This window comes from Orcinus orca, chromosome 6, assembly GCF_937001465.1.
Source record: "Orcinus orca chromosome 6, mOrcOrc1.1, whole genome shotgun sequence".
Taxonomy (NCBI): domain Eukaryota; kingdom Metazoa; phylum Chordata; class Mammalia; order Artiodactyla; family Delphinidae; genus Orcinus; species Orcinus orca.
In genome coordinates, this window is record NC_064564.1 from 101,434,413 (window position 1) to 101,454,837 (window position 20,425).

At 45.2% G+C, this 20,425-nt stretch overlaps 2 protein-coding genes and 1 long non-coding RNA gene across 4 annotated transcripts in view; 2 read left to right on the forward strand and 1 right to left on the reverse strand.

The window, feature by feature from the left end:
* Positions 1-6,580: 6,580 nt before the first annotated feature.
* Positions 6,581-13,237, forward strand: ATP6V1G1 (ATPase H+ transporting V1 subunit G1). Its single transcript, XM_012532832.2, has 3 exons — positions 6,581-6,791; positions 10,345-10,445; positions 12,356-13,237. The coding sequence occupies exons 1-3, from the start codon at positions 6,710-6,712 to the stop codon at positions 12,527-12,529; spliced, it is 357 nt and encodes a 118-aa protein (XP_012388286.1). The 5' UTR covers positions 6,581-6,709; the 3' UTR covers positions 12,530-13,237.
* Positions 13,133-18,917, reverse strand: LOC125964618 (uncharacterized). Its single transcript, XR_007477808.1, has 2 exons — positions 18,782-18,917; positions 13,133-13,500 (listed from the first exon to the last, which is right to left on the reverse strand). It is a non-coding gene; the product is annotated as an uncharacterized LOC125964618 (long non-coding RNA).
* Positions 13,419-20,425, forward strand: part of TMEM268 (transmembrane protein 268) — a 30,333-nt gene continuing 23,326 nt past the window's right edge. Inside the window, exon 1 of one of the 2 annotated variants that reach the window (XM_049710837.1) lies at positions 13,419-15,677. The gene's annotated coding sequence lies outside the window, so the exon portion shown is untranslated. Of the gene's footprint in view, positions 15,678-18,913; positions 20,421-20,425 lie in introns of those variants that run through there. The other variant, XM_012532833.3, reaches the window with a different exon arrangement.

The window sequence follows — 20,425 nt, forward strand, 5'->3', positions numbered from 1 at the left end:
AATATTAACCCCTGTGACACCACCCTGCTGCCTCACCATCAGCCAATCAGAGAACTGTGCACAAGCTGATCACGTACCCTGTGAATCCCCCCACCCTGCCTCCTGGCCTTTAAAAATGCTTTGCTAAAACCCTTCGGGGAGCTGGAGGCTTCTCAGAGCATGAGCCACCACGGCTCCTTTTGTGGGCTTTCAATAAACCTTTCTTTGCTCCAAACTCCAACGTTTCAGTTTGTTTGGCCTCTCTGTGCATTGGGCACATGAACTTGCATTAACAACTGGACACAATTCACCCCAAAGCTGCTGCAGTTAAGAGACCCTGGGACAGCTGACAAAACCTGATGGAAGGTGAGAATCCTTACCGTGTCAGTCAGTCTCCTGGATCTCTGCCTGCAGGATTTGTTGGAAATGAGAATGGTAAGAGTTTTCCTCTTTTCTAAAACTGGATTAGCAGGAAGAAACATTTGTAGGGCTAGCTCCTTGGACTCAGCAACTCTTGGTTTGCAATTCGATTGAGTACTCTTGGTTTGTTGATCCTTTTCTTCCCAGAGATGATCTCTGTTTCTCTTTGTTTCTGTCTTTTGTGCCCTTTGCTATAAGGAGGAAAACCATTGGTCTGATTAGGTTTTCCTTTTGTCTTGCTCTATGTCTTGAGAACTTGGCTTATGAACCCATTGGAATAGTCTCTCTGGTCTCTGCCATCCGGAAGGCACACACTGGTGTGCATTTGGCAGCCAGTCAAATAGACTGGGATTCCTAGCGGTCCCTTTGTCCAGCTGTGCCACTTCTCAGGGGAGTTTGTCATAAGGGGTCCCAGTCCATAAGAGGCCTTCGTCATGTCAACCTTTGTTGCTTTATTATTGATGCAATAAAGTTCTTCACTTAAAAAAATTTATTTATTTATTTGGTTGCACCAGGTCTTAGTTGCAGCATGTGGCCTCCTCAGTTGTGGCAGGCGAACTCTTAGGTGCAGCACGCATGTGGGATCTACTTCCCTGACCAGGGATGGAACCCGGGCCCCCTGTATTGGGAGCGTGGAGTCTTATGCACTGCGCCACCAGGGAAGTCCGCAAGGTCTTCACTTTTTAAGACTGTTTTTGGACCTTTCTGGACCTTGCAAGGGCCACATCCTTTGCAGTCTCTTGTGCAGACGCCTCTTGCGTCTTATTGGTTTGAGTCGCTATTAAGACCCTACTTGTCAATGGCCAGAAGATGGATCCTTTAAATTGAAAAAACTTCTAAATTGGTAAACTTTTTAGAGAGCTCTCATCATAAGCAGCTGTTTTATTGGTACCTGTGAAAAGAGCAAATTAAAAGGTGGACACAATATAACAGCTAACCTTAAGCATTCTAACAACAACAACAGTTGGGGAAGCCTCATGGAGTCTGATTGGTGTCTCAGCTTCCTCTCATGAGTCTTACAGATGCTAGTAAAAACATTCGATTTATTAGCAAGAGAATGAAAAGAAGCTGAGAGGAAAGTCAAGAGACTCTTGCCAATAAGCTATCTGGTCATATCTGAGTCTGTGCATATCTCTCTCAAACATGACATTCCAGTCAAAGCCCTGGTAATATAACCAATGTTTCCAATTGTGCCCTGTTATAAGGAGAACAGATTCTTAGGGAAATAATGCAAATAATGATATTGCCTGAAAATAAGAATATTCCCTAAGAGTTTCCAGATTCTAGAGGGATTAGGTAGGGAGAAAAAGATAAATGTTTAAATTCTGCTTACAAAGGTATAATTTACCAAATTGCGGTAAGGCATAGTTGGCATACGAGGAAAAGTTCCCTTATGTCTGGAAAAAAACCAGTAATATTTCAGACAAAAAGTCATAAAATTATATTCATATCCATCAGTTCATGTTTAGACAATCTTTGTGCCTGTTGCTCTGTGGTCCACTCAGAAAGTTTACCTGAATACCTGATGATATCATCAGAGACATTTTAAACTGCAAAAGATGCTTAGATGCTGACATTTAGAAATCTTCTTGACTGGCAGCTCTCAGGACTTAGACACTGGGTTTACAATTTGCTCCAATCGTTAACCTTTGTTTTTCTTTTGTCTCCATAGAAATGCTTATTAAATACCTGATTGCTTACACTTTACAGACCTAACTTTGAGAGCCCACTTGCATCACTGCTTCATGAAATGAATTTAACTGGACTGACCTAGTGTTAGGACTAAAGGAACTGGCTTAATGAGATGGAACAATCTACCAACTCAGCTTCTGGACCGTGAAACTTCTTAAAAGAAGGGTCAAGAATGGAAATGTAGGAGCAAATTATTTTTGCTCCTACATTTGCTACATATATTATGCAGATTATTTTGAACTGAAAATAATCAAGGCCCAATAAAGACTCAGGAAGAAACTTTGACCTTCCCCTTAACTGCCTGAAGAATTTAGATAGAGGACCTGTTACAGGAGTAGAGCTATCACCAGAGTTGTCTGCAAAGAATGTGGGCTAAGTGTGTTGGGGGAAACTCTTAGAGACCACAGTCCACTGTGAGTCCCATTGACCCTACATGGCCCAGCAGACATGTATTCACCAAGCATTTGCTTTTCCATCTTATGTCAATTGCCTTCCTCCCCTTGGAAATCCCAAACCCCTACCCCAAATATCCTCTTTTGTCTTCAGCTGAAGATAGTATTTAAGGTGAAGATTTCGGCCATTTTGGTGAGTTACTGTTTTCCTGGGTCCCTCCATGCGTACATGTGTCAAGCTTTGTTTGACTTTCTCCTGTAAATCTGTCTCATGTCAATTTCTTAGACCGGCCAGAAGAACCTAGAGGGGTTGGGGAAATTTTCTTCCCTCCCGACACCACAACCTACTTTCTGTCTCTACAGGTTTGTCTATTGTGAGCGTTTCACATAAATGGAGCCGTACAGCACGTGGTCTTTCGTGCCTGGATTCTTTCAGGTCGTGTTATCAAGGTCCAGTCATCCTGCAACATGTACCAGTACTTCATTCCTTTTTACGAACATCTAGTATTCATTGTAAAGATAAGACACATTCTGTTTATCCACTCATCAGATGATACGCATTTGAGTTCTTACCACTTTGGGGTTACTATTATCTCTTATTTAATTTTTTTTTTGGCCCTGCTATGTGGCATGTGGGATCTTAGTTCCCCCATCAGGGATGTTACCCCTGCCTCCTGCATTGGGAGCATGGAGTCTTAACCACTAGACCACCAGGGAAGTCCCATATTTATATTTAATTTTAATTTTTTAATGGAGGTAGAGTTGATGTACAATATTATATGTTTCAGGTATACAACACAGTGAGTCACAATTTTTAAAGGTTATACTCGATTTACAGTTATTATAAAATATTAGCTATGTTCCCTATTATGTTGTACAATATATCTTTGTAACTTATTTTATACATAGTAGTTTGTGGCTCTTAATCCCCTACCCCACCTTGCCCCTCCCCCCCAATGGTAACCACTAGTTTGTTCTCTATACCTGTGAGTCTGTTTCTTTTTTGTTATATTCACTAATTCGTTCTATTTTTTAAATTCCACATACAAGTAATACCATAGAGTATTTGTCTTTTTCCATCTGACTTATTTCATTAAGCACAGTACTCTCCAAATCCATCCATGCTGTTGCCAGTGGCAAAATTTCATTCCTTCTTATGGTTGAGTAGTATTCCATTGTATATATATATACCACATCTTCTTTATTCATTCATCTGTTGATGGGCATTTAGGCTGCTTCCATGTCTTGGCAATAGTAAATAATGTTGCTATAAACATTGGGGTGCGTTTATCTTTCTGCATTAGTGTTTTTGGGTTTTTTGGATATATACCCAGCTCTTTTTTTAAAAACATCTTTATTGGAGTATAATTGCTTTACAACGGTGTGTTAGTTTCTGCTGTATAACAGTGAATCAGCTATACATATACATATATCCCCATATCTCCTCCATCTTGCATCTGCCTCCCACCCTCCCTATCCCACCCCTCTAGGTGGACACAAAGCACTGAGCTGATCTCCCTGTGCTATGCGGCTGCTTCCCACTAGCTATCTATTTTACATTTGGTAGTGTATATATGTCCATGCCACTGTCTCACTTCGCCCCAGCTTACCCTTCCCCCTCCCCGTGTCCTCAAGTCCATTCTCTACATGTGTCTTTATTCCTGTCCTGCCCCTAGGTTCTTCATAACCTTTTTTTTTTTTAGATTCCACATATATGTGTTAGCATACGGCAATTGTTTTTCTTTCTGACTTACTTCACTCTATATGACAGACTCTAGGTCCATCCACCTCACTACAAATAACTCAGTTTCGTTTTCTTTTTATGGCTGAGTAATGTTCCATTGTATATATGTGCCACATCTTCTTCATCCATTCATCTGTTGATGGACACTTAGGTTGCTTCCATGTCTTGGCTATTGTAAATAGAGCTGCAATGAACATTGTGGTACCTGACTCTTTTTGAATTATGGTTTTCTTAGGGTATATGCCCAGGTGTGGGATTGCTGGATCGTATGGTAGTTCTATTTTTAGTTTTTTAAGGAACCTCCATACTGTTCTCCATAGTGGCTGTATCAATTTACATTCCCACCAACAGTGCAAGAGGGTTCCCTTTTCTCCACACCCTCTCTAGCATTTACTGTTTGTAGATTTTTTGATGGTGGCCATTCTGACTGGTGTGAGGTGATATCTTATTGTAGTTATGATTTGCATTTCTCTAATGATTAGTGATGTTGAGCATCTTTTCATGTGTTTGTTGGCAATCTGTATATCTTCTTTGGAGAAATGTCTATTCAGGTCTTCTGCCCATTTTTGGATTGGGTTGTTTGTTTTTTGATATTGAGCTGCATGAGCTGCTTGTATATTTTGGAGATTAATCCTTTGTCAGTTGCTTCATTTGCAAATATTTTCTCCCATTCTGAGGGTTGTCTTTTCATCTTGTTTATGTTTTCCTTTGCTGTGCAAAAGCTTTTAAGATTCATTAGGTCCCATTTGTTTATTCTTGTTTTTGTTTTTATTTCCATTTCTCTAGGAGGTGATACCCAGCTCTTTTGATCCTCATCACACCCTTAGAAGTGTGTACTGTCCTCCGTTGACTGACTGAATGAATTATGTTTTCTTGAAATGCCAAAAATGACAAATTTTCCCAGGAAATCATTGACTGGAATTAAAAGTTCCAGAGATCAGTCAAGTAACAGTTCTTGAATTGGGAAAGGAGTTTCTGATTTTAGCCTCCTTTCAACCCCACTCCTAACCTCATCAAATGAAAATGTCCTGAGGCAGGAATCCAGCTCCTTCTGAAGTACAGAGATACTTCTATCTAAAAGTTCTGGCATCATTCTATGCTCGTCGTGCTTGGTGAATTCTAGATCACCTGGTCCTTTCCACAGCCCACAAGATTCTCAGAGAAGAGCACAATGGGTCAGATATTCCACTCTGCAGCCGTGGCTAGATTCATACACCTTATCTCACAGTTAACAGGGATTTGACTTCGGGCAAGTTACTAACACTACTTCTAAGTTACCATAAGGAGTTGTCAAGCGTTTAGGACACTGCTTGTCATATTGTAAACTCAACCACTGGCTTCCTACCTCCCTATTTGTGGTGGGAGACTTCTCTGCCACGTTGCTCCCCCCAAATCCACATATGCATGTCCTTTTCCCCTAATCACGCTCCACCCCCACTGTCTCCCACTATCCTTTCCTGGCTAACTTCTCATTATTCTGATATCATTTTAAATACCACTTCTTTGGGAGAGTCTTCACAGTCACCTCCACACCCCCTCTTCCTTATTCCTTCGTAGAGCAACCTGCGTTTTTCCTTCATTACTTTACCATAGTTTGTAATTTTCCCTTTAGTTTAATCTGGTTTTGCCCATAAACTGCGTGCTCCACCAGGGACCTTGTTGGTCTCGCTCTCTGCTGTATCCTCAGTACCAACAGCGGTCTAGGGTCGCAGCAGGCATTCATCAAATATTTATGGAAAACACTAATCCTTTCCTGAGCTTCGGTTAAGAAAGGGAAAGAGCTTCCTCAAATCACACAGATTAGTGGCAGGCTTCTCCCCAAGTCTCCCTATTCCCAATTCAGATTCCAACCCAAGAGCCTGACAAGAATTTTAGCCTGTCCCTAAATATATTCCGAGTGCCAAAGAAAACTCCAAAAAGGGGCGGGAGTACAGCAGTGGGCAAAATAGGGGAAAGTGATTTGACTTGGCCCCTTCTCTCTGGATCTCGATGTGAGCTTACTGTAAAGGGAGGGATTACCGCAGTAACGACGTCGCAGAGCGGCCACAAAGATGGAACCAGAAAAAAGACAGACCTTGAAAAGGCCTTGAGCTGCGTGTGAGCAAGGAAGAGAGCAACAGCAGATCCTGCGCAGGCGCAGTCAAGGCGCTCTGGTCTCCCGCCTCCGTCCCGCCCCGCCTCGCCCCGCCTCGCCCCGCCTCGCCCCGCCTCGCCCCGCCTCGCCCCGCCTCGCCCCGCCTCGCCCCGCCTCGCCCCGCCTCGCCCCGCCTCGCCCCGCCTCGCCCCGCCTCGCCTTACCTCTTCCCCTCCGAGTCACAAGACGCCAAGTGAAGTCAGCTGACGCGGCGTTGCGGAGGTCACGTGATGGTGCGCGGGGCGGCGGGCGCAGGCGCAGATCTTGGGCAGTTGGGTCAGCTGACCCGAGGGGGCGATAGAGTCAATTTAGGCTTGTCTGTGGCGTGTCGGAAACGCTGCCGCAGGTATGGCTAGTCAGTCGCAGGGAATCCAGCAGCTGCTCCAGGCCGAGAAGCGGGCCGCCGAGAAGGTGTCCGAGGCCCGCAAGCGTGAGTTTGGGGTTGGGACGGCCAGGCGTGGCGCGAGTCCAAGAGTTGCGGGCAGGCCGCGGGAGGTGGTAGGTGGGTGAGGCCCGAAAAACTGCTGACGGGGCCGGGGGCGGGGTGGGGGATTGGTTACAATCGCACTCCCAGCTCTGGATCCGAGGCTTTGGGAGTCTTGTGGGTCGCCTGAGAGCTGCGATGTAGGCTAGTAGATAGGGCGTGGAGACAAAGTGGACGTCCTTCTTAGGGTCTCGGGGGTGTGTAAAGTGGATTATCCAAACGGAACGCGTTGTTCTCCCCCTTCGCACTTACTCCTTTGGGGTCCTCCGTCTCACTGTAGGGAGCCACCATCTACACTTTTGCTCAGGCTGGAAACAGCCCTTTTTGCCACGTCTCAGACCCTCCCTCGTTCGCCATGTTTAGTCAGTTGCCAAGGTTTATTTGTTCACTTTTTCTCCATTCCTGCAGCCAGCATCTTAGTCCAGGGCATCAAGTTCTCTGAGGCTCCCGTAGTAGCCTAACTCGTTAATTCCTTACATTTGTTTTTTCAATGCTGTTAATACGTGCCAAACACAGTACCTGGGACATCTGTGGTCTTTATTGCGGTATTCAAAGCCCCAGGGAAGGAAGCAAATTTGGGGTAGATTAATTGCAGGTGAGAGGAGGGCTAGAGTTGAGAAGTGTGAGGTTGCTCAAGGACTTAACAGGTAGATCGAATCTAGATTGGTGAGTGGAAGGCTTCCTCCTCTCTTCCGTTTGGTTCTCCTCACTGCAGTCAGTCATACCTCTCAATTGCGAATATGGCTTCCGCACCGCCCCTATGGTCAACAAACGTTTAGTGCTTGCAGAATAAAGCCTAAATTCCTTAAGAGCGTGTAGGAGGTGCTTTTGCATCAGGCTGTGGCTTTCTCCTCTAAGCTCCCTTTTAGGTACTCGCTTCAGACACAGTGATTCCTCAAAAGCGCCTTGGTTGATTTCCCCTGCAAGCCTTTGCACAGCTGGTTCCTGATTGGAAGAGCCTTTTCCTAGGTTACTCTTCATCCTCTAACAGTTAGCCTTCTTCAAATATCAAAATTTAGGCAGTAGTTCTTCCAGGAAGCCTTCCCTGACTTCATCTTTTCCCCTCAGACTAGGCTAGGGGTCCTCCCCAAGTACCTATTCCCGTCATCACTGTGCAGTAAGCTGTTTCTTTATATGACTCAGTCACTAGACTAAGCTCCTGGAGAATAGGGACTATGTCTGATTTAACTTTTATATCTTCAGTTTCCCATCTGGTGAGATAGATGTTTCTATTCCTATTTGACAGATGGGAAAAATGAGGCTCAGAGAAAAATGGTATGACCATACCCTGGGAAACAACATAGCTGGGGTAAAATACCAAAAACTGTTAATCTTAGTAATTTCTTGGTGTTCTTTCCCCCAGAATAGGGTTTATACTCTTATCCCATACCCAAGTAGATTTCAAGCATGGCTCTTTTACTTTTTCAATTAGGGGTTGTGTGGTACTCTGTATTTCATTGGAAAAGCTTTCTTTGAGGGAGCTGGAGATGGGAACAAGTCTTCTATTCTTGCTCTGGTGACTGGGAAGTTCTGTGTTCCTCATGGAGTATTTCTGATCATGACCTTGACGCAGTATTTCCAGAATGACTTCTCAGAGTTTGTCCTGTGATGGCTCATCAGCAGCGGAAGTTGTATCTGTTGGGAAGCATGTGAGAATATTTGGGGGAAGTGCAAGAACAGGTATTGGGCATATGGTAAGAATGATTCTGAGTGCCTTGGAGGTAGGGGTCATATTATACATCTTCCTTTATCCCATCAGGCCTGGTGCAGGGACTTGTATATCTCAGGTAGCTATTACATAGTGACTGAAAGAACTTGTTTTAAAGGAGTGAGTTTATGGCTAATACACATGTCAGAATTTGCAGTGGTTAGGAACAGGAGTATTGAGAAGACCTATACTATGAAGAAGTTACTCTCTTTCTTGATCTGTAATTATGGTTGATACACCCACTTAGGAATTGGGAAGAGGCAGCGCATGATGTGGTAAAATGGTCCAACCCCAGTTTTTCATGAAATCATTGCTTGGACCATAAACTTTTTAAAAATTTTGTATGTGGTTTGTCATTGGGAGTGAAACAGAACGCTGGCCTCCACATGTAAGGCCCACAAAAAAACAAGATTTAAAAGAAATGATTTCCTCCTCAGATATTTTTAGGTTTTCAGAGAAGCCAATGAAAATTGAATTTTGAAGGTGTTTGCAGACAGGCGGAGAATGGTTTACTAAGTAATTAATTCAGGGAGCCATAGTTGTTGGGAGTGATCAGGACAGTGGTATTGTGAAATTATGTGGAGCTACTGCATAATGTTCAGGCTATGTTAAAATTTGTTGGTTTGGAAAAGAACCTTGACTTCGGAATATGGCTTTGAATATATAGCAGATGAGGAAGACAGCATGTGGGGCATTGGGATAGAAGTTGGCTCCAGCAGACCTTAAATAGTAGGCACTAAATAGTACTGGAGTAAATATATACTTGGAGAAATAGTCCTTGTGGGGCTTAGACACCTATTGATTGTTTTAGACTAGCCTCATGGAGGATTGATGTCATGGGGTCATCACCAGTTCAAAATCCTGTTGTTAATCAGGAGGTGGAAGGTTAAATTCAGTTTCATTCACCTACATGGGCTGACTGGGATTTCGGCAGTTGCTATACAATGAATTATAACAGCTTGCTTTTAGATGCAGGATGTCTTTTACTCTGAATTAAATAAATCCTCAATTGATTGTCTAGGACCTGCCCCCCTCCCCCACCATCCCATTTGGGTGTCTTAGAAGTTTGGTGAACAGGGAAACTTGTTGGTTGATCTTGTGGTCTGTTTTCATAAAGCCTCTGATAGAACCTAGAGAATTTTTCCAGCTTTATGTTAAACTATGCTCTTCTAAAAACCAGAGCCCCTGTGTCTCCTCACTTCTTAGATGCTTGTGCAGTCTTATGTCCAGTGCTCCCCATTCAGAATTCCTTCCCAGAACCACTTTTACTTATTTCCTTGTGCACAGGCATGGGTTTTAGTTTCCAATATTACATCATCTGTTTCATTAGTTACAGTTTAGGTTGATGTCCCTTGGGAGTGTGTTAGCCTCCCTGCTAAGCTTCTAAGCCGAGCTCCAGTTGTAATCAGCAGCATAGTTAGGTGTTTACTTCTCAGGAAGAGAGAGAATTCCCCAGATGGCTAATGTCGCGCGTTTTATGTTGGTTGTTAGTAGTTGAGATTGAGAGAATATTCTGACACATTCCAAAATTTTTTGCATCATTTTTACGGTCTACTGTAGGTATAGAAGGTGGTCCTTTTTATCTAGTCACTCCTTCTGAAGTACAGTCTAGTTAAGTACAGGAGGCAGGAGCTTGTACTATTAGTTAGCTCTGAATTCTCTCTCTCCCTCTTCCCCATGCATGTCTCTTGAGACTGTATCTTTAAACTTTTGTGCTTGTTTATTAGAATTTACCATCTCAGTCTCTGCTTCCTCTTCTGCTTGTCTCTTAACCACTTCCTTTGAAAACAGGAAAGAACCGGAGGCTGAAGCAGGCCAAAGAAGAAGCCCAGGCTGAAATTGAACAGTACCGCCTGCAGAGGGAGAAGGAATTCAAGGCCAAGGAAGCTGCGGTGGGCTCAGTTTATTTTCATTACTGCCTTAGTTTCCTGAGGCTTCCTTCTCCTCCTCTTCCCCTTAGGCTCTCAAAGTATCCAGCGTAGCTCAGAGATTCTGATTCTGGTAGAAATTTGAAAATTTGGTTACTGGATGCTTAGGCTGAATCTCTTAAGGTGATTAATTTTTAACTAACATTTGAATCCTAGTCTTCATTTATTCAGTTAAATTATTGAATTATTAATAGATATAATTAGATATTAAATATAGATAATTTATAGAGATAAGTTACTTAATATATATATTGAATATAGATATTATTAAATATCTTTTGAACAGTTAATGTGTGCCAGATGCTAGAGGATCAGCTGTGAACAGAAATAGACATGGCCCTCATGGAGTTTAGCGTACAGCCTGGTGGTCAGGGACACTTAGTAATAAAATGTAAGTCATGCAAACCAACAACTGAAGAGGGCTGTAATGGTCATAAACATAAATCACATGGAGCCCCACTTTAGTATAGTCACTTATCAGTAGTATAGGCTAGACCACAATGTGTAAGATGCATATAATAATAGTACAAAAACAGATACAGAAAGTACAGAGAAAGTAGGGAAAATTCTGGAAAAGGGAAAGGATGGAGGAGGCTTCGTAGAGAAAAGAACCTCTATCAGGACTCTTGGATACAGGCAGCAGAAAACAGTTCAAACTGGTTTAAGCCAAATGGAATTTATTGACCTATATGCTTGGAAGCCCAGGTAAAGGCTAAGGTTTTTTGGGGTTTTTTTTGTGGTACGCAGGCCTCTCACTGTTGTGGCCTCTCCCGTTGCGGAGCACAGGCTCCGGACGCGCAGGCTCAGCGGCCATGGCTCACGGGCCCAGCCGCCCCGCGGCATGTGGGATCTTCCCGGACCGGGGCACGAACCCGCGTCCTCTGCATCAGCAGGCGGACTCTCAACCACTGCGCCACCAGGGAAGCCCCACTTGGACCTCTTTGAGCCCTGGTTTCCTCAACTGTAGAAAGGGGAGTGATAGCCTCCTCATAGGTTATGGAGGAATAGGTAACAGGTCATATGAGAGAATGCTGGGTAAACTGATGTGTTACACAAATGTGAAGGGATATAGTTGTAAACCTTCATAATGAGGGGACAGCAGTTTAGGTGAAGAAAAGATTCAGGCACAAAAAAGTGATACCTTAAGAACCTGACAGATCACATTCTAATAAAGTAGGCATAACAGTTAACAATGAGAAGACAGTGGACAGTAAAAGAAAATCTGTCCATCAGTGTGTGTGTTAAGTTGTAAATGGAAACTGAAGAGGTGAGACATCCATGCACTAAAAATTTCAAGCAATAAAACAGGGCAACAATGAAGGGATAGTTTCCCTCTCACCCAGACCCACAGTCCTCTTTAGAGATAACCACTGTTAACAGTTTCTTGTGTATTCTTGTAGAATATTTCTACTTGAAAGAACAGATGTCACGTATTCTTAATACTGGTGAAACCACTGTTGAACTTAAGGGCTAAAACATTAACCAGTAATGGTGAAACTGTATATTCCTTCTAAATTGTATTGCCCTTGTGTTTGTTATTTTTTAAGAGCTTCTTTTTTTTAAAAAAAAAAAAAAAACACCATGTATCTACCCCCTTTAAAACCACACAAGGAGACATATTACTAACCACCAGGCCTCAGTTGTTAGGTCTTTAGGTTCATTCCAGTCTCTGGTTAAGGCTGCACGTGAGGCTGTAGAGGGATGTGACTGTGGAACCCTGACTTCTCTCACGCTCTTCAGTCATGCTGCTGATTACTTATATTCATTATGAGACTGGGTTTCTTCAAAAGTCAGAACGTTGCTTATTAAATGTTGTTCCTGCCCAGCCAGAGCATCGTCCTGACGTTCCCTCTGTCATTGCTCCCCGACTCCAGGCTCTGGGATCCCACGGCAGTTGCAGCACTGAAGTGGAGAAGGACACCCAGGAGAAGATGACCATCCTTCAGACCTACTTCCGGCAGAACAGGGATGAAGTCCTGGATAACCTCTTGGCCTTTGTCTGTGACATCCGGCCAGAAATCCATGAGAATTACCGCATAAACGGATAGGGGAAGAGCAAAAGCGCTGTGCTGTGGATTGGCATTTTAGATGCCTTCATAGAATATGAGGCTTCAACAAGGCTTGGGTTATATTCTTGTGAAAAGGCATTAAATTATTTCTGTATATTATATAATAGGTCCCTTCACTTTTTGCAGAATAGCAATCATAGCTTCGTTGTACAAACTTATGGCCTATCCAAAGATTTTATCTTTTTACCTCACATTTCTTAGAAACTTAATGGGTATATGTTGTCTGTTTTCCTGTGCCTTTTCGCTCGAGTGGCATATTATGAACACTGACTTTTTCTTTCTTAGATATAGTTTTGTTTTTTCTTTTAATTTTATGTCATAGCTTTATGTTGCAACTCTACTTGTTCAAAAGTTAGATCATGAAGGTTCCTTCCTATGACCTTAGATATAGTTTAAAAAAAATTTTTTTTCTTAAGAAAGAAAGGGATTAAATTTTTTTTTTTCCCTAACTCTTTCTTGAAGGTCAGGGGCTTTATCTATGAAAAAGTAGTAAATAGTTACTTGTAACCTATGTGAACAGCCAGCCTTAAAATAGTCCTTTCCGGCTAAGAGTTAGAACAGTGGGGACTAGTATTGGGCTGCTTTTGGTTTCTCTTATTTAAAATTACTAGATGATAGAATTCAAGAACTTGTTGCATGTCACTACTTGGTGTACTGATACTGTACGAATAATCATTTAAAAGTCAAGACTCTGTCGTGCATATTTTTCCCCTCTGCTTCATCCTCTTTGATAATGCAAAATGCACTTTGACCCAGATGTTCTGCAGAATTTCACTAAGGAAATTAAATTAGCACATGTATCACACACATTCACATACATACTTAGAAAATATTCATGGTGCATATCTTAGCAGGAAGGAAATCACTTCCTTGGGTGATTTCACCCAACAACTGTTTTGAAAAACAGCAAGCAGGGGACTTCCCTGGTGGTCCAGTGGTTAAGAATCCACCTTCCAGGGCTTCCCTGGTGGCGCAGTGGTTGAGAGTCCGCCTGCCAATGTAGGGGACACGGGTTCGTGCCCCGGTCCGGGAGGATCCCACATGCTGCAGAGCGGCTGGGCCTGTGAGCCATGGCCTCTGGGCCTGCGCGTCCGGAGCCTGTGCTCCGCAACGGGAGAGGCCAGAACAGTGAGAGGCCCGCATACCGCAAAAAAAAAAAAAAAATCTACCTTCCAATGCAAGGGACAAGGGTTCGATCCCTGGTCAGGGAACTAAGATCCCACATGCCGCGGAGCAACTCAGCCATTGCTCTGCAGCTACTGAGCCTGTGTGCTCTGGAGCCTGCTCGCCCTAAGGAAGACTGATCGCAGCCAAAAAATTTAAAAATAAAAACCACACACACACACAAAACAGCAAGCAACTAGTAGATCTGCAGTTTGCCTTTTCTCTAGAGCACCCTGTCCTGGGGCAGCCTTGGACAGGTTATCAAGCGTGTTTCCTTCCTGGTGGGCTAAATGCTGAGTGCAGTACCTATAGTAACTTCACTCTAGCACTTAAGAATTAAATGCCCTCTGGACTTCCCTGGTGGCACAGTAGTTAAGAATCCGCTTGCCAGTGCAGGGGACAGGTTCGAGCCCTGCTCTGGGAAGATCCCACGTGCCGCGGAGCTACTGAGCCTGTGCTCTAGAGCCTGCCTGCTACAACTACTGAAGCCCACGCTCCCGGAGCCCATGCTGTGCAGCAAGCGAAGCCACCACAACGAGAAGCCCACGCACTGCAAAGTAGAGTAGCCCCCGCTCGCCACAACTAGAGAAAGCCCGCGCAGCAGCGAGGACCCAACGCAGCCAAAAATAAATTTATATTTAAAAAAAATGCCCTCTGACCCACTAGAAGCTGAAAGTCTTCCGCTGCAAGATAATTTCTGGTACGTAGAAACAATTGAAAGAACATTGTGCTGAAACTACGGGGGAATTAGAGGGCCTTGTAAAAAATTGTATCTTTTATGTGACTGAGGATGGGTGGATCTCAGGCCACTTCCGTCTCTAGTTGCTGTTCCGTCTCACAGAATTCCTCATAAGAATTTTCTATACGAGCTTTTCCATTTTTTACTGTTCAGGCACTCCAGTCAGGCTTGCCATGCCATTGAAACTGCTTGCTCGTCAGGGTCAGCAATGATGACCTAGTTGGGGTCCAATCCTCTGCCTGCTTGACCTTCAGTATCATTGGACAGGGTTGGCTATTCCTTTTTGAGCCACTTTCTTAGCCTCCCTGCTGCAGCCGTGTGCTGCCTTGCCTCTCCAGTCTCTTGCTGGTTCCTCCGCATCTTTTCCTGTGGTTTTGTTCTTGTGTGTCTCTACGTCCCCATTTGAGACCATCTACATTTCATGGCTTTGATACCATCTATATTGAAGACCCAAATTTGTATCTCCAGCTGTCCTGAACTCTAGAATTCTCAGATTGTTTATTTGATATTTTCATTCAGTTATCTGGTAAGCATCTCGATCCTAATATGTCCCAAACTATACCTGGTTTTGTTAGGACTTTACTCCTGGTATTGCTAAGTGTATCCAGACCACGGTCAGCAGTGTCCTTGACTTCTACCCACTGGATGCCAGTAGTACCCTGTCAGTTGTGACAACCAAAAATGTCCCCAGACGTGGTCAAATGTCCCCTGGGGATCAAAACCACCCAGTTGACAACTACTGTTAAAACAACAACAAAATTATTGAAAGTACCACACGATCCCTGGAACATTCTAGGTACTCAAAAATTGTGTCCTAATTTTCCAAAATTTGGTTCTCCTTCTCTCACCCTAATCATCCTTGATTATATGTCTAATAATAGCTCTTATTTGTTGGTATAGGATATACTCTGAAGTCTCAGTGGCTTAATACAACAAAGATTTCTTACAATGTTTGATACATGTTGGGTGACCAAGGCAGCTGTTCTCCATGTGGTGAGGCAGTGATTCAGATCACCTCCACTTTGTGGTTCTACCATTTTAGCACATGGTTCCCATGATTCCAGAGGCAAGGGAAGAAAAAGTTGGCAAACGTGCACCAGCTCGTCTGTGCTTACGTCCTGAAATGAATGACACTTGTTCTCAGCTCATTGACCCTCGTGCATCACGTGAGCCAACCTGACTGCAAGGGAGGCTAAGAGATGAGGCAGATCCTGTGGTTATTTGGTGAGTAAAAAATCTCTGTTTTAATTGCAAACAGTAGCTTTCTCCATGCCAGCTAGTGACCACGTGCATTGTTCACGAGCAAGAATATTTTGAAAGGCATCTTTTTTCCCCAAGTAGTGGGTCTCAACAGTGGGTTTCAAATGTTCGGTAAACCATGTTGTAAACAAATGTGCTGTCATCTGGGCTTTGTTGTTCTATTTATAGAGCACAGGCAGAGTAGATGTAGCACGGTTCTTAAGGGCCCTGGGATTTTCAGAGTGGTCAGTGAACATTGGCTTCAACTTCAAGTCACCAGCTGCATTAGCCCCTAATAAAAGAGACTGTCCTTTGAAGCCAGGCACTGACTCCTCTCTAGCTATGAAAGTCCTAGATGGCATCTTCTTCCAACATAAGACTGTTTTGTCTACATTGAAAACCTGTTGTTTAGTGTAGCCACCTTCGTTCATTATCTTAGCTGGATCTTCTGAGTAACTTGCTGCAGCTTCTACATCAACAATTACTGAATCGTGGAGATGGCTTCCTTCCTTAAACCTCACGAACCAATCTCCACTAGCTTCAAACTTTTCTCTGCAGCTTCCTCACCTCGGTCAGCCTTCACAATTATACAGGGTTAAGGCCTTGCCCTGGATTAGGCTTTGGTTTTAGGGAATATTGTGGCTGGTTTGATCTTCTATCCAGACCGCTAAAAACTTTCACCAGGGACTTCCCTGGCGGTCTAGTGGTTAGGACTCTGAGCTTCCACTGTAGGGGCCCCAGGATCGATCCCAGGTTGGGGATCTAAGATTCCGCAAGCTGCACAGTGCAGCCAAAAATAAATAAAAATTGTAAAAAACCAAAGTATTTCTTCTGGTTTTGACCCAGTTTCCTGACAAATAGCATGTGACCTGTCTAACTCCCTGCACATCCCTGCCAAGGACAGTGGTGTGTCTAGGCCCAAGCTTTCGCGTGCACATCTTACAGGGGAGTACTCACTGTGTGATGTGACTCTCAGGATTTCGAATCAATGTAATGGAGCCAGGAGCAATGGAACGTACTGTGGGGCGTGCTTTTGGAAATACTCTTTAAGATGGCTCTAATTAGTGGCCAAGCCTAGATTTGAACCCAGATCTGCCTGACTTTCCAGCCTGGGTTGCTGTATGATTTAGTTCAGTGTGTTCTATGGCAGTGTTTCAAGCAGTGTGTTTCTAAAAGAGAAAGTCAATGACTCTACAACTGGCAGACAGGTTCCAAAAAACAAGATCTAATTTTTGATCTTTGCCTTTTCACTTACTCACCCCATGGTTCTGAGGCTCTCTCCTGTCCTGTCTGCTGCCACACTTGAAGATTCTTCCAGGCCAGGAAGAAGTTCTTTCCCTCTTGCTTCACCAAGGTTGCCAGCTAGTTGGCAGCTAACCCTCAGACATGGGCCTGTAACCCTTGCAAACATGACAGGACGAAGGGGCTAAATGCTGAGTAAGGGTGGCTTTGGCTGGGGTTTGTGGTTATTTGGATTTGTCTGTAGTTGAGGCCCTGATAATTTCATTCATAGCCATTCATTCACTAACTCAGATGTGTGTAACAATAGCTGGGGGCCAGCTCTGAGCATGGGCAGAAACAGCCCTGTGCCCCAAAGATTTATTCTCCTTTTGGGAAAGGGGACACTGAACATTGACCATAGCGAGTGCTAGGTGTGGCCATAGGTTAAGGAAGAGTAACTATAAGGATGGGGGACTGGCCTGGGCTCAGGACAGGAGAGGGCTCCTAGAAGAAGGGCCCTTTCAGCTGAGACCTGAGAATGTGTCAGTTATCTGGGCAACGAGGTGAGGATGAGGTTTGAGGGTTACCTTCCAGAGGGAGAAGGATGGCAACCACTGAGAACTGGAAGTGAGAGAGAGCACAGGTGTAGGAGGAACGAGAGATGGTCTGTGCTCTTGGAGCTTAGGGTTTTCAGAGGTTGGGGGACAGCGGGTAAAGATGAGTACAGGATAGGCTGGGGGGTGGGGAGGGGCTTGGGCCTACCACAGAGAGCCTTGTGAATCCATCAAGATAGCGCCACTGAAGACTGCTTTCCAGTGGACTTTACTAGGTATTACTCACCTTTTATCAGATTTCATTCATCTTTCTCCATTCTCCATGGAGCCCCCATTCCCTCACGCCATAGTGCTAGGCCTTGCCATTTACTGTATTTTCGGAGATGCAAAAGAATTGCCCAGAAATGCAGTTCACTTTTTTCTTTTTTTAAAATTTACATATGGCTGCATTGGGTCTTCGTTGCTGCACAAGGGCTTTCTCTAGTTGTGGCGAGCGGGGGCTACCCTTCGCTGCGGTGCGCGGGCTTCTTACGAGCCACAACTACTGAGCCCTCGTGCCACAACTACTGAAGCCCGTGCGCCTAGAGGCCATGCTCCGCAACAAGAGAACCCACCACAACGAGAAGCCTGCAGTTCACTTTTACTCAGCACTTTCTGCTAAGCACTTCATCATCTCATTTAATTCTTAAAATCTCTGTTTAGCAGATATCCTTTTTTTTTTTTTTTTTTTTTTTTTTTTTGCAGATATCCTTTTATAAATGAGGGAATTGAAACTCAGAGAGGGGAACTGGGCTGTGCAAGTTCACATACCAGTGAGTGGTGGAGCCTGGTCAGCCAGTTCCAAAGGTCCACGTCTTTTGCCTCCTTAGCAAAGGAGGCTGATGTGTCAACATTCAAGCTAGAGAGACAGGCAGTGAGAATGCAGAGTGAAGGTAGCTCAGCTGAAAGGGCAGGAGTATGACATCTGGCTTCATGTAGGAGGTAGGCCTTGCTGGGGAGGCAGGATTTATTTATTTATTTATTATTAAAAAAAAATTTAAACCTATTTTAATTTATTTATTTTTGCTGTGTTGGGTCTTCGTTTCTGTGCGAGGGCCCTCTCCAGGTGTGGCAAGCGGGGGCCACTCTTCATCGCGGTGCGCGGGCCTCCCACTTTCGCGGCCTCTCTCGTTGCGGAGCACAGGCTCCAGACACGCAGGCTCAGCAGCTGTGGCTCACGGGCCTAGTTGCTCCGTGGCATGTGGGATCCTCCCAGACCAGGGCTTGAACCCGTGTCCCCTGCACTAGCAGGCAGACTCTCAACCACTGCGCCACCAGGGAAGCCAGGGAGGCAGAATTTAGATGGTCACCAGTTCACACACCTGTCCCAGGATCCCTTTCAACATCCAGTCAGCAGGTAGGAGAACTCCAACAGCCCATGAATCTTGCTCCCATGCCCCCAGATTGTGTTTTGGGAAATTAGGCAAACTAAATAGAGATCTTGTGTGTCTTGCTCAGTGGTACCCAGAACAATGGCTGGCACTCGGCAGGCACTCGGTGTCGATCTTTTGATGAATAAATGAATAAACTAATTTTTAGTAGCCTGCTTCCTGGATGCTCACTTGTCTGATGAATGAGGATCCTGCCTGGGCAGCATCAGCTGCTTATTCCTCAATCACTGCTCTGCTCGTGTCCCCAAGCACTCCACCTCTGCCTCTGGCAGAGCATGAAGACAGCTATATCTGCCTAAATTAAAATTGCACCCATATTCTGACTCGGCAAGTCCACTTGTAGATAGGCAGCCTGTGGCATGTACCCGGCACTGTGGCTATGACCATCCCAGCAAGGCCTGTGAGCAAGAGTGGGAATTCCCCTTACATGTCCACGAGCGGAGAGAGGCAAAGGAAAGAAAGCCTTCCTATTACAATACATGGAGGTGTGTGCGCACCCCTTAAAAAGAAACCAGACAGAGAGGAGTGTTCTGGCATGAGGTGAATGCCAAGGAACTTTGCTGAATGAAAAAGCAGGGTGTCCAACAGAATAGAACAGGTTCCCTTTTGTGGAAATGCACAGTGTACACATCTGTCTATACCTTTCTATGGAAATGTACGCAAGGTTAGTGCTTTTCTCAGGGAAGGGGTTAGTTGTCACTGTAGACACCCCTGAAGTCTCGAGTGATGGTGCTGGGGGTGGCAGCCAACGTCTAGTGAGCGGCCATCATGTGTCCTGCAGTTGTGTACACTTCACACCAATTATCTGATTAGAGCTTTACACAATCCCATGAAACAGTATCATCTGTTGTTTACAGAAAACTAAGGCACAGAGAGGTTAAACACTATAGCGAAGATGACCTAAAAAATCGGAGACACCTGGCTTAGAGCTCAGGGAGCCTGATCCCCAAACCGATGCTGTTAACACAGTGCACATATAACTTTTCATTAAAAAACAAGTCCCTAAGAAATTTCTGGTCCAAATATTTCTTCATCCACCGGGTCCCGTGACTGTCAGACATGGGCTGGACCTCAGAGGCAAGCCGCTGCTCTCACGACGGGGAGACGGAGGCTCCGAGGGGGGTTGGAACTCTTTCCGTCCGGGGCGCGGAGACCCCCCTCGCCCCCGCGCCCCAGAAGCGACGTGCGTGGTCGGCGAGCGCCGAGGCGCTTCCCGGCGTCCCGGGAGGGAGCCCGGCTTATGAAAGGCAGCTCCCAGCTCGGTTCCGAAGCGGGTCCGGGAGCCGGCTTCCCTCTGGGCCCCGAGGCGAGCCCGGCGGGCGGCTCCTCCCGGTGGGGTGACCGCGCGGGGCCGCCCCGACCCGGGGGCGGGACCCGGGAGGGCGGCGCGCGGCGCGGGCGGCGGGCGGAGCGCGGGCAGAGGTGCCCCGAGGCTGCGGCGTTGTGGGGCGGCGGCGCCGCCCGACCTTCGGCGTCCCCGGGACCCCCGGGCGGCGGTGAGGCGGCGACGGCGGCGCGGACGGGTGAG

Bases quoted from the DNA above. Each gene is read 5' to 3' on its own strand.
- ATP6V1G1 (XM_012532832.2), top strand. From the start codon at position 6,710: ATGGCTAGTCAGTCGCAGGGAATCCAGCAGCTGCTCCAGGCCGAGAAG. The intron at 6,792-10,344 runs GTGAGTTTGGGG...CTTTGAAAACAG, and splicing joins GGTGTCCGAGGCCCGCAAGC to GAAAGAACCGGAGGCTGAAG. The intron at 10,446-12,355 runs GTGGGCTCAGTT...CCCCGACTCCAG, and splicing joins TCAAGGCCAAGGAAGCTGCG to GCTCTGGGATCCCACGGCAG.